Source organism: Anarhichas minor, unplaced genomic scaffold, assembly GCF_050575085.1.
Source record: "Anarhichas minor isolate MPS153535 unplaced genomic scaffold, ASM5057508v1 ptg000002l, whole genome shotgun sequence".
NCBI lineage: Eukaryota > Metazoa > Chordata > Actinopteri > Perciformes > Anarhichadidae > Anarhichas > Anarhichas minor.
This window is the reverse complement of record NW_027466448.1, coordinates 8540468-8554195: the sequence shown is the minus strand read 5'-3', so window position 1 is coordinate 8554195 and position 13728 is coordinate 8540468. Positions and strand designations below refer to the sequence as shown.

The 13728-nt window shown below is 43.3% G+C and overlaps 1 protein-coding gene across 1 annotated transcript; it reads right to left on the bottom strand.

The window, feature by feature from the left end:
* Positions 1–401: 401 nt before the first annotated feature.
* Positions 402–3974, bottom strand: gdnfa (glial cell derived neurotrophic factor a). Its single transcript, XM_076102956.1, has 2 exons — positions 3758–3974; positions 402–961 (listed from the first exon to the last, which is right to left on the bottom strand). The coding sequence occupies exons 1-2, from the start codon at positions 3960–3962 to the stop codon at positions 402–404; spliced, it is 765 nt and encodes a 254-aa protein (XP_075959071.1). The 5' UTR covers positions 3963–3974.
* Positions 3975–13728: the final 9754 nt, after the last annotated feature.

The window sequence follows — 13728 nt, the reverse complement described above, 5'->3', positions numbered from 1 at the left end:
GATTATACTCCTCAAATCTCCGCGTTCATCTGAAGTCTTCGGAGCAGCTATGGAAAAACTGATGTTCCTGGGAAAATGAATTCCTCCGGAGGGATAAAAACCAAAAACAAGTTTTCTTCACTCTCACCTTTTTTTAGACAGCACAGTTAGTTAGCAAAGTGTAACAGTCTCATTTCTCCTGCATATACTGGTCAGGGGTTCTGAAGGACTGAGCATGGACTGTCGACGTTGAATGTACAGTTTGCTATTTGAATGGCTGTCCCATTGTTTTTGACTGCCAACAAAAACACGAGTCAATACACTCCCTTTTTCGACCAGGTGTGACCGTAGTCCAACAGAGATCCCACCAGCCGGGAACAGTGATCCTTAGTTCACTGATGTAGATCTTGTCTGTCACTTCTTCAGACACAGGCACACTTCCTGGCAGAATGCTTCTTCAGCGTGTGATACACTACATTGTCGTCCAAGAAAGATAAGTCATCGTCGAAAGCGATTGGCCGGCAGCAGGTGCGGGAGGGCGTGTCCTTGTCCAGCTTCTTGTTGTGTGTGAGATTGTTGAGGATCTTGTCATAGTTGGTCTCCGCCTCCACGCAGGGGCCACTGCAGTACCGAAAGATCAGCTCCTCTTTAGTCTGGTAGCCCAGCCCCAAGTCTGTCACGTTGAGGTGGACCTCCTTTAGCAAGCAGCCTCGGGTCTGCACCGCTATCCCGTCCCTCCCCTTCTCACCTCGCCCTCCTTTCCCACCTCGGCTTCCGCCTCGTCCCCGACCACGCTTCCTGTCACCATGTCCTCTCCTCTCGCCTCTCGCGTCTCCTGTGTTTGCTGCGCCCCTCTGTCTCTGCTCCCGCCGTCCCTTGGAGCCTCCGCTGGGCTCCGACGATCTCCGGAGTCTGCCGATGGTGGCCTCAATAAAATCCATTACATCATCAAACTGCTCCGGATAGGGACCCGCGATGTCATCTGAAAGAAAGAGAAGGAACACATTCCCTTATAAAGTTGGTATTAAAATAATATATCACTGACTTTCTGAGACATCCGTGGATAACATAATGGATCATTTCTGCTTGTGATATGATAAAAGTGTAGTTACTGCATATTACATGGTGAACAGTCTGAGCAGATATCCCCTATATTGCCATTTTATTCCTGTCATTTCTTGTTAATTCCCAGGGAAAGTTTCCACCTTAAACATTCCCGGAACTTTGCACCCCTAGGTGAGATAAACAATAAATATGGAAAAATGTCCACGGTATACAAAAAAAGAGTATGTAACATGGTTGCACAAACTAACTGGCTCTGTCCAGCAGTAACAACATTCACCAACTAGCACCTCTAAAGATAATTAGCTGACGTGTTATATCTTGTTTAATCTGTACAAATGTGAGCGTGGTATTGATCTTCTCATTTTAACTCATCCTAATTCTATACCAGCAAGTGAATAAGCGTATTTCCCAAAATGTCAAACTACTCCTTTTAAATGCACAAATACAGATGTGTACGTAACATGCAGAATTGAATAAATGCACTTCGACCAAAGCAATCAGTTCAACAAACCATTCACACACGTGTTGAAAAATATGCAGACAATGTCCATAAATACTGGGAAAGATCCTCTGAGAGATCAGAAACGGTGTGTGCTGATTTATAGATTAGATGTCAGGCGGAGGAATGCAGAGAGCAGTCCAGAGTTGTTCTTATTGATGTGAGTGCAGGTGCCCTGCTTTGACTCTTTTCAAGATGGCTGATGGGGGATGAGTTGGAGGCTGAAGTTCAGAGGGTGTTGTCACTTCCACTTTGTTGTAGTCAAAGAAGAAGATTTGTACATCTGTAATGACGGGATGTGGGTAGACTTGATTTTGCATGAATAACCAAGGCCGGCACGCTGCCTACATTCGTTTTCAATCTCAGGGAACCTGAGTCGTTAAAGGTTGTTCAGCTGTACATCTGCAGTTAACCATGTTTGCTTTCACACACCAATTGCCTGTGATGATACAGTAGGCACAGACCAATTACACCACCACGAGAGACGCAGTGAGAGATAGTTTTTCAGTCATTTAATTCTTTCATGGATGTAATTTGAGAATGCCAACACTTCAAAGGCCAAATAAAAAGGAAATCATATGCGTTGGGTCATTTAGATGAAGCAGATTGTCGTTTGCTCGGAACTCAAAACATGCACCAGCTCAGCTCTCCGCCATCTGCTGCGAGCAGCGATGAGAACTGACTGCAAGTCTTGGACCCTCCTGTGTTCCATGTTGATTCTATTATGGGGTAAAGTCTCTCCTACTCCCAACGCCTGAAGGTCTGGCAACGATGAACTATGAGTGCGAATCATGAAGACATATTGTTCTGAAGGGAATCAATTGGTCCAACTCTTTACCTGCGTGCGTCTGTGAGTGTTTGGACAATGGGGGAGCGATATCTGGCAGGTGGTGTTGTGGTTAACACAGCCTCCATATTGCAGTGTCACCTATCTCTTGTCTTACCTTTGGCGGCACACAAGCCATCTGATCCGCCTGCGCTCCACAGTTGATTGGGCCGCTGCTCGTATATCAGGTGAGCCCGGGCCAATCTGTTTAGACACACCTGCCCTTTGATTTAGACACCTCCTATTGTGTGTCAGCTGACAGCCAGGGTGGCTACAGTGTACACCTGCTGACACACTGGGCCAGTGGCAGCCAAAGGAGCAATTCAAGGTGCAAATTGTGCCAGAATTCATTGGCTGAATACTACAATATCAGTCCCCTCGTGCAGCTGCTGCCTGCAGATTTTAGCCTAAAAAAACTTTGATGTTACGCGCAAACTAACAGACCCGTCCCCTTTTAGGGCTAAAGTTTTGTTTACACTGTTAGTGTATAGTTAATGGTCTTTGGTTACAAGCACATCAGTGATGTCACCATGGTCCAAACAAGAATATGAGGTGGCAGGACAAACATTTGTCCAAATGTTCCATTCCTTATCTAGTTCTTGGCCGCGTCTACTTGTGCGTGAAGATGATACTGTGTCACTTTGATCCAAACAAAATAAATTCCTGCCCACTGTTGCTGTTAAAATGAACATAAACACAGAACTCTCACTCGGTGCTTCAAACTTTCCGGTGTTGTCCAGCCTCTCGCCTGCAATGTGGTTCACACTGCCATCTTTAAACCCATCATTTCTGACTTTTGGCAGATGGGCAAAGGTCATGGGGTCTCTATGTTTCAGAGTGGCAGAGGTGAACGTAAGCAAAGGGAGAAGGGGGAATGTGTGGAGAGCAACCTCTGAGATCAGAGCTGCTCATGCTCTTATTCATGCTGCAGGCTTGTTTTGACAAGTGCTGTAACCCACAGAAGCAATAAAAAAAACAAATGAAGATCTTCCATCTGATAACCTGCCTTCTGAGAGCCTTATCGATGTAGGACTCTCCACTGTTGGCTCAACCCACTGGCTATCACTTTACCTGCTGTTTCTCAAGTGTGATTAGTGTAAATTACTTGGCCAGCAAACCAATGGCGTCTGAAGGGCCCTTTCTACACAATGCCACCTACAGTATGAGCTGTATATGCTGCCTACTTTTCCTCTCGGAAGTCAACACGTTGCATGACAATGAGATGAAAAGATGCCAGCTTCACTATTTATGATTGAATGATTTTAAATGGTTTGCACAAGCAGCGCAGGTCAAGACTAAAATGTGAAACCCCATATGGGACGATTATCCACCATTGACGGTGACTGCGCCTCACACAAGATTTTGTCAAAACATGCCGCGTGCCTTACATTGATCCTCCATGGAGATCTCCTGCAGGTTGCGATCTTTACGCTGGAACGTTGGCTCTTCTTCCTCCACAGACAGGGACGCAGAATCACTGTAGCCGCTGGGGAAATAACGCCTCTTGGCTGGCTGAGTGTTTTGGTAGAGAGGCCGTGTAGCAACAGAGTTCAGGAGCAACAAACACGTGGCCAAAACATCCCATAACTTCATCTTAGACTCAGTTCCTATGGAGAAAGCTGCAAAGATAAGAGAGGCTCTTTTATTTCAAATGATAACAAATAACAATAATAAAGTTATCAAAAATACACCTACTCTTCAATCACAATGTAGGCCAACTCTTGTTCATAATAAAGTCAGCAAAGAGTTTGAAACAGTGTGGCCAGACCTGCCCTGACTCATTCTGTATTAATAACTGTGTCATCATGTCGAGAGGCTTTGAACACTTCGTTTCCGTCTCATAGTGGAATTTGTTGTAAATATAAATATCAGCGTAAACCTACCAGGCCATTCTAAATAGATTAATCACAATGAAAAATGGCCTATGTGCTTGATAATCTCAAGGTGTCCCCAACATATAGAAATAGTGATACAATGAATAATGCGTAAATGTGTGCGTAAAAGTACTATGTTGTTTTAAAATTCCCAGCAGCCTCCTACTTATTCTCTATTGACCTATGAGGAGTATTAGATAATATATTCATGTTGTTGTGAGGGCGAGCTCTTGCTACTTGTAATGAGGCACGGAGGGTGCGCCTTACACAAAAATGCGTTGGTTAAAGCACGCACCACACCGTGTTGGCAACGATAGCCTAAATAATGGTGTGAGTTGGCCAGATGGCGATCCCCAAAGCTTACGTGACTCTGTCTAATGGCATGTTGAGTCTGCAGTAAACCTAAACAGCTATGCATGGATAAATACTGTGCTTAAAAATGCCGTGCAAAAGTCCTAACAAATGCACAAGCTGCATTTTTCATTTGAATTTGCTATTTCAACGAAAATGACTGAAGTGAGTCTCGTATTGCGCTAAAATATTCTGAAGGATATGCAGATATTTTGTTTTAAACTCTCAAAATGAAAAAGAATATGTTGCTCCACTTACCTTAAATATGGCCCATGCAGACCTGAAACTCGCTTGGCTGTTTGTGTTAAAATCCAAAACAGAAAACGCGTCTCAGTTAGTGTCCAAAGCTGAATTGGCTGCATGAATTGTTCAACAACCACACTCCGAAAATGTCCTTAAAACGAGTTCAAATTCGGTCTATGTCCCGATAGAAATAAAAAGCCACACCAGTTGTTTTTTTCATTCTCCGATCCGGCAAAAACCACGCGTCTTCCCACACTTTGGAGTCCAAAGGTGGGTGTTGAAAAGAGCGTACCAAGTGCCACTGCGCCTTACGGGGTACAGTTGCAGTCGCTGATTAATTGGATGCTACGTTTCCACGTTGGAAATCCGAGAGAGTTCCACCATCTCCGACTGAGAGGAGTTCAATGAAGACATCAGCGTCTCCAGTGCAAAAGCAAGGCGCCAAAGGTCCAACAATCTGTTTCCCAGGATGCAAGAAGCTCTTGTCTGCCTCTTGATAAAACAGTTAAAGCGCCGTTATATCCACAACTGCGTTAAATGTTCATAGTCGCCGACATATGACAATATGTTGACATGATAAACAACACAGATCGGGGTATTTATTCTCCATTTCTCCGGGTCAGATAGTGTTTATGCAGCTCGAAGAGTTTCCACACGCGTTGTCCTCATACTGGACTGAAGCGGGACAGATGTCTGCGCATAACACCGCACCGCGCGCACAGGGCAGTTTGGAGAGATTTATAGTTAAGTGCGGTCTGACGTATAGGGCAGTTGGTGTCCGCCCCTTATATATCCCCGCAAGAGCGAACGGAGGTCCACAAATATTTCTCCAAACCACTCCTGGAGCCCCGTTTGGAGGAGCGCAATTTTCAGATGTCTTTGGGATTATGTCACACATCCTGATGTCCTCGGATTCGATTTCAGTATACGCGGAATGCGATTTGGAGATGTTGTGTTGCGATGCATGTTTCTAACCTGATCTCCGCGCTCTCTTTTCGCGCCGGTGTCATGTTCCGTCTGATGGCCACACACATCTCAAATTTGAGTCCCACTTCACTTGCTATTTACTAGAACATATTTGTAAATACGCCAGAGGAGCATTTTGGGGCAAAGTGAACACTTTGTTTTAGCCTATATGTTGGCAATGTATTCCACTCCAGATTTATTACATAGAAATGTAACTCATAGGAGTGTCTGGTCATTCAATAAGCACTTTCTTGTCAAGGTGAGCCTGGGGCAATACCGCACAGACCACAAAAAAAAGGACTCTGAACCGGCTAAGATGTGGTACCTGAGAGGCTTTCCATCACCCTTCATGATTTACAAGCTCTACACTCGCCTTTCATCTTCTGCACAACTGAATTCCACAAGCTACCCAGTCCTTTAAGAATTAAACTCATTTTTTGTGCATGTGCCGAAGAGACCGACTCCTTCCAACAACTAAGCGCTTGCTTTTCCAAGAAGCTTTCTGGTTTTAATTTAACATGTGAAATGCTGCTAAAGATGGCTGTTCAATAAAAGGGTAGACATCCCAGCATTGACACTTTAGATCCACACCGACTTATCTGTTAGTCAGAGGTATTAAGGCTCATAGATATGTGTATACTCATGGGCTGCAGCTTCTTGCCAATACATGTTTTATTTCAAGCATTTGTGTGCGCCCTACCCATTCTTAAAGTGTCTGCATGGTACTGAGCCAAGTCCTAATTGTATGGATTCCTTTCCATCGTGTTCTCACATGGTTTCATTGTGGACAGCTACTGGTGTTTTGTTTATGATAGAATCCTTTGAATTCATATAATTTGTTTTTGTACATTTATGGTAACTTGGCTCTGACTTCCACCTTATTTCATATAGTTTAGCATTGTTCAATAGCAAAATTATTTCTGGTGTTTAGAATAAGTTGATGTTTAGTCTGTAGGACACAGATGGTGACATTCTTCTGTTATTACTGTCCTGCTGTTACAGGACCAGATCCTCATCAACTTCCTTTCCCCTCTAAGCTATTTTAATTGGACACTTTCTTGGAATAGTAATGTAACTGGAATAGTCTGTATTTGTCTTTAATTATCTTTGTAATATTATTGTCCTCTTCGTTTTAAAGGGGAACATATCATGTTCATTTTTAGTTTCATAACTGTATTTTGGGTTTCTACTAAAACATGTTTACATGCTTAAAGGTAAAATAAACACATTATTATTCTCATAGTGTCTGTCAGAATATAGCCTTATTCACCCTTATTCAACACACTTATTCAAAATCTGAATTGCTGGTTGGATCACATGTTTTGTGATCTAAGCAGCCCAGCAAAGCCCAGTTTTTGGTTCGTCAGGCACTCCAGATAACCAAATGTATGTGCACAAGCACTGAAAAGGTGAGTTTCTCATGATGTAATACAAGTACCATACATAACTTTAAATTTATTAACCAGGATGTTTTGTATGCGAGCTGTTCTGTCGTACCTGAAAGTGAGCCCATCCTATAGGTGTTGCAGCGATCCTTCACATCAGCGGTCATAATTCTCTCTGCACTATTGCCCTCACTGAGGCATCTCACTAGTTCAGGGTAAAGATTTATACAAATCAAATGAAAAACAACAGGGTTCACCAGGAATATTAAATTGTTCAGAAAACAGCTTTGTGCAACATTTCCATGCCAGTGCATGCTGGGATAGCCTCCAGGCTCCCATTTACAGGAATACGCAGGTGAAAAGAATGAATGAAAAGAAACCATACTTACGTCAACAAACTCGAAAGCATGAATGTAATGTGAACTGGCAGTACATTACAGTACATTATAAAAAAACATTGAGTCACTTGGAGGCAGAGTAGAGTAGAGTGTCGGGTCTCTCTGTGGTTATTTAAAGTTCATCAGGAGACGTAAGAACTGAGAAATCTAAAGCTACAAATACCTCTGTTTTATTTGTTATTTAGATATATAAATAAATAAACATTATACTGTATTCAACTTTTAAATGTCTTATTCAATGTTATATGACTGTATTAATATTCGATTCTATTTGTAGAGGAATATCACAAAGCTGAAACAAATTAACTAAAATGAGTAAGTTAATTAACAGAAATGACTAATCAGCAACTGTTTTGATACTATAATACTGATAATGTTTATGATAATGGAGCAATAAAGACGATAACAAGCAGTATTAAGACATCACCTTGGGCTTTAGGAAACTGATTGTGAAACTGATATTTTACACTAACATTTTATCGACCAAATGAATAATTGGAAAAATAATCAGAGGGATAATCGATACAAAAAAAAAATACCAATTACATTTTAGCATAATCTAGATTTATTTGTCATATATTGTAGGAAGCAAAATAATTGCATTGGAAACAACAGTCCGTGGTGGATCCTCATTTTCCGCATTACTGTGTCTGTCAATGTCTGTTTGGTAGCATACGATACATTTGACAAATGACTGGAGCAGATCTCACATAGGAGATGTTTTTACACGCATATGACGGCTCAGTCTAGGACACGGCGTGCTCGGCGATAGGACAGACAGAGGCCGTATTGTTTATTGATGTCTTGCAGCAGTGTCACCAAAGGATTCCTCTGTGACCCTCCTCTGTCTCATAAAGGCAGAGTCGAGAAGATGATGGTCCCCGAAAATAGAACCATCTCACAGAGTTCCTTTATGTGAGAGCGCTGCACGGTCCGAGGGGAGTCATCAGTCCCCTGAGCTGAATGCTTGAGTGACGATAATAAATATTAATTTGTTTGGCGGAGAAACATGAGTAAGCCGAACGAATCACCACCGCATGGGGTGTGAGGAAGAGACGCGTCACTCCCACAGAGGAGCCCTCTTTCATTATCTGTGCCACCGACTGACTGACTGACTGACTGACTGACTGGACAGGCACCTTAATGTTTGATGCCAAGCCTCCACGGAGCAATGACAGGCCCTCGTATATAACAATAATCACACAAACAATCCAGATCAATGCAGCTGTTTCAGCTTAATATGGAATTGTAAAACTTAATATGAAACAAATGATTCTATGAGTCACTATTGCATGTAATATGCAATAAAAGTGGACCATCTGTAGGCTGGTTTAATGTGTTTTATTCCAACTTCACAATGTCTTTTGTGAACAATGAAAACAGATTTCAACACACTACGCACGAGTCCCTCAGGAGGTGAATGCAATAAATATAACTCGGTGGGAGAAAAAAGAAATTGACCAAAGACTAACAACAATTCATTTAAAGCGTTACTGTGATCTAGATGATTAACATGCTGAGTTCCAAAGGTCTCAAGAGATCCTAAGGGTACAACTTCATCAGTGTTTTGCCGGTCAATTGTACTTAAAAAGTTGTGGTACCTGAAACTACAATGGTGATGCTGGTGCGGGACATCTTTTGCTTTCACATGTTAGGTTATCAGTAACAAGTGAGAATACAATACATAGATATTGTTGCAGTCCAGCTGCATCCCTTCATGGCCGAATAGTGGCTTGTTTGTATTTGGAATTTTTCCCCAGAATTAATTAATACACTGTCACTAGCACATGTCATGTCAAAATAGGTCTCGGGACATGGCAGTGACTTTGGCTTATACCTCTGCTCTGCAGTTTACTTTGTAAAAGCAGCAGGGACTCTGTGTGGTTATTGAAGTCATTGAGTATAATTAGAACATGACCCGCATGAAACATTTTCTAGCCTCTTGTTGTTCAAAGCCGAACAAAAGGAAAACCAGATACTGTATTGAATAGGTGTAGTGTTATACAACATTCGGAGCATTAATAAAGCAGCAGATAACTATTTGCTAAGATATAGCAGAGTAATGTTGTCATGAAAAGAGAATGAAGTCACTGTGTGTGTTGTAATCCAAGCTTCTCCTTGCTTTGTTTACAAAGCCGGGCTGGCCGTGTGTGCTTTAAGTGCATGTGAGCGTGCCCCACTGGCTGACTTATGGCCACCGTTATGCACTGCTCTCATGTGGCCGGTTACAGCTGATAACGCTGTCTTGGCTGGCGTCGTCATCGCAGAAGCGTAGCACCCATCCTCTGGTTGCCCCTCAGGTAAACACCGGCAACGCTGCCAACGCTGTTGCTGTTTGCATTATTAGCACCGTTAGCTGGGAGCTAGAATTTTCTTTCATACATAGCAAGTTGAACCTTCTGATATATTAAGTGTCGAGGGAAACCGGTCTTAATTTATTTTAGGGTTTTAGGATTGCAGTATATTATAGAGATTCTCCTTTCATTGTCCACCCAATGCATGGCAGCTCAAACTCCGCATCATTGTCCTTTTTGCCAATCATGACAGTAGCCTCTCATTATGTATTCTGCATGTAGTTGTGTGCGGGAGTGCCGGTTTCCTGCCAGAGTGAGCTCAGCTGTCAGCAGACACAGAGCCCCAGATCAACCTTGGCACAGAGACGGAGAGACAGAGCAGGTAGGCAGGGCAGATACCGGAGGATTCACATAGCTTTCAGCTGATCCATTAGGACATGCTATAATTCAGATGTGGCAGGCCGCCAAATGCCCAGCCATTGTGGCATTCGGAGCAGTATTCCCATCCGTTTCAGTCATTGCGCAAACATTTTACGAGTATTTCTTGGCATCACACACACATAGATTGTATGCATGCAAAAGTATGTGCTTGCTGGAGTATGTGTGAGCGAGTGTGTGTGTAAATGAGATCACTTGCTACTATCAAAGTGCAGGCAGGACTATGACACTGTTATAAATAGAAGGGAGGAAGTAAGGAAGGTTAAATCTCTCAGACACAGATACTAAATGTGTAGAGAGAGGGAGCCATTTAAAAAAAACCCACATGTCCTTTTAGGCTTATTTCACTATGTATATTTACATTGTCTACATTTTGGGGTGTTCTCCCTCGCTATACAGTGTAAACAGTGGGCCGAGGTAGTCGCAGTAATTCAGCTTTCTTGTCAACTATAAGGTCTGTTTTCCCTCTTAGGGTCAATGCTACATCAAGGCTTAGCTTGTCATTACATCGCAATAGCCTGCAAATAGCTGCACGCTGTGTGAACAGCTTATTATTGGTCCAGGGCGAATTATCACCTCATGACCAAATGGGAATCCAGTAAGCTCGCTCCCACGGACCAGTGACTTAATTGGGCCACGATGAAAATGATGAATTAAAGGTTCTTCGGGTGGAGTACAGCGCTCCCCGCTGCTCCCCGCTGCTCCCCGCTGCTCCCCGCTTTTTTTATTATTATTTTTATACAATTCACAAATACTGCTGAAAGATATTGTCCCTCACTACAAAGGGCTGGACAGGTGCGCTGCATAGATTGACTCTGAGATGCACTTGGGACGTCTTGGCAACTGCCCCAACCCTGAAGACCTCCAGGCGTGTCTGCATTCAGCTGTCTGCATGACAAAAGATGGAGTGAAATAAGGAATTTCAGAGGATATGTGTGCATGTATTCTATATTGTGTGGCCGGATGTATCTCCAAACATGCACACAATGCCTACAGACACAGCAAGGATGGTCTGTGGTTAGGCTGATAGAGTTGCTCCACTCTTTAAATTCAGCCCTCCAGCATCGTTCACTGCCTGCCCTCGGCAGCCTGTAATCCTGACCGCCGACATCTACCTGGCATGACTTTGACCCCTGACTTTTGGCAGCTGTTGGTGGCGCCCCTCATCGAAGACTGGACACAGTCTGGCCAAAAGTCTGGCCAAAGGTGGCACAGTGTCAGTCTCTTTGCATGGCTTTACAGTTTTTAGCATTCAAAGAGCGTCCGCCAGGGCCTCCTCTTACTGTGTTACTAAACAAACAGGGCTGGCGAAGTGCTGATCACAACCACTGCGCAATGATGAAAAGCTCCCTTGGGGAAGGGACCCGGTTACGCTGCTTGTTGTCCGTTTGCTTTGCGTATCTGTATCGGTTTACAGATTTGAACGGAGCTATTTTGATTATAACCTCTAGCCTTCAAGCCTGCTCGCTGGACAGCTCTGCTAAAAGTGTGGTGCACAAAGTTGGGTCTTGACTTTCACAAAGCTTCCCTGTCCCCAACGTAACAAGGTCACACTAATTGGAGAAGGAAGTGTTGAGGATGTCTTTGGGAAGGAGCGGCAGAGCTAGAGAGTGATAGCAGAGCGGGTCAGATCCTGTTTCTGCTCTGGTTCCCTGTTCTAATCCAGCCTGGTATGTGTTGAGATCAGAGCAGGTCCCTTTCACCGCAGCCATCCGGTGGCTGTGCAGTGGGACTTGTGCTAAGTCCCCATTTCCTTTACTGCTGCAAATTCGTTTGTAGAAAGCACTCGGTGACAGTCTGGCACATGGCTCGCGCCGGGAATCAAGTTCACTGAAAGGAACTTAAAATGAAGCGACCCAACAAGAGAAAACAGTCCCACAGTCCATTTCAGGTCCTAACCCCTAAGAAGCATGGCACTGGACAGCTGTGTGTTCCCCTTGATGTATTTATGTCAGCCGCTTACATAAATACACTGCGACACACATACACACTCACACTCATACGCGTGAGCCCGTGTGTGTGTGTGTGTGTGTGTGTGTGTGTGTGTGTGTGTGTAAAAGTGCGCGCTCACACAGGCACAGTGACACACACACACAAATGCATACAGTTGACACTCAGACGCACAGACACACACATCATGCTCCCTGTCAGTAATACCCAGAGGATATTATGTCTCTCTCAGCAGACTGGACAGTTGATCAGAGCAGCATGACCACATGGTCACTTTGATGTAAATCACATAGTGCAGTCACCTTGAAAACTGTTTGAAAAACATTTCCCTCGGGTTACTTTTCTTCTTTTTATATATATATATATACGTATGTGTGTGTGGATTTACAGGCAAGTGTGGTTCACAAATGCCAGAAAAGATCAAAAATACAGTTACACCAGTAGCACTGTATGAAGAACATTCATTCATTGTGTTCATTGTGAGACCAACAAAACATATATTATTAATCTGCCAATGACTGGCTGTCTTCTCACACATTCAGGTTAGACATTTAATAATGACACAATACACACCAACACCCAAGCATAATTTACAAATTCTGCATAAATGAGTGTGGGACTCTAATACTTCTGACCCATTAAGATCTGGGTTATAACGGGCCAATCACTGCTTTGTGGTAAACTCTTTCCATTAAATGGATTGACTTTTTGTCACTTCACGCTGAAGTTATAATCCTGCGTTGTACAATGATGCTCACAAACACACACACACAAGGTCGCACACTCACACTCCCAACACTGCAAGCAGACGACACACAAACGCACACCTCCACGTGTAGAACATGGCTCACACACTGCTCGGGTTAGAAGTTCAGACTTTAACCGGGGCCACCCATGTTAAAATGTGTAAACTCCTGGTCCTGCCAGGCAGTCGAAATCCATTAAGGACAGATGTGGATGGACGGGAGGCGAACTTTACCAGCTCTGAGAAATATGACTCATGATTATGCTAAAACAGGATGTGGCGTTTCCCTGTGTTTCATATTTCACTGCTTCTAAATGTCATTACCGCTCCAACAGGGACTGGAGTATAAGGAGTATTAGCACATATTATTACCCGGTCATGCCACTAGACAAACACTGCTCAGTGGTTCTTGTAATGAAAAAAGAGGTGAGTCAAATGTGGCGGCAACCTTGAACTTTGTTTCATGAATAGCACATAACGAGAGGCTTACAATAACAAACAGAATGGAGCTTACAAAGAGACAATTGGATGTAATCCCACGATAATCTAATCAATTCACTCGGGAGTAGAGGTTGTGGGAAAGTTGACTTGCACTGTTTATTTACTTCCAAGGTCAAATAAATTAGCGATAGCTACCAGTTGTAAAGGTGTATCCTTGGATCCTAGATCAAATCAGCTGTAATGTAACACCAGATATGAACTAATTAAACAGTTT

Coding starts and splice junctions, on each gene's coding strand:
- gdnfa (XM_076102956.1), bottom strand. CDS start 3,962: ATGAAGTTATGGGATGTTTTGGCCACGTGTTTGTTGCTCCTGAACTCT. Junction 962..3,757: donor GATCTCCATGGAGGATCAAT/GTAAGGCACGCG, acceptor TCTTTCTTTCAG/ATGACATCGCGGGTCCCTAT.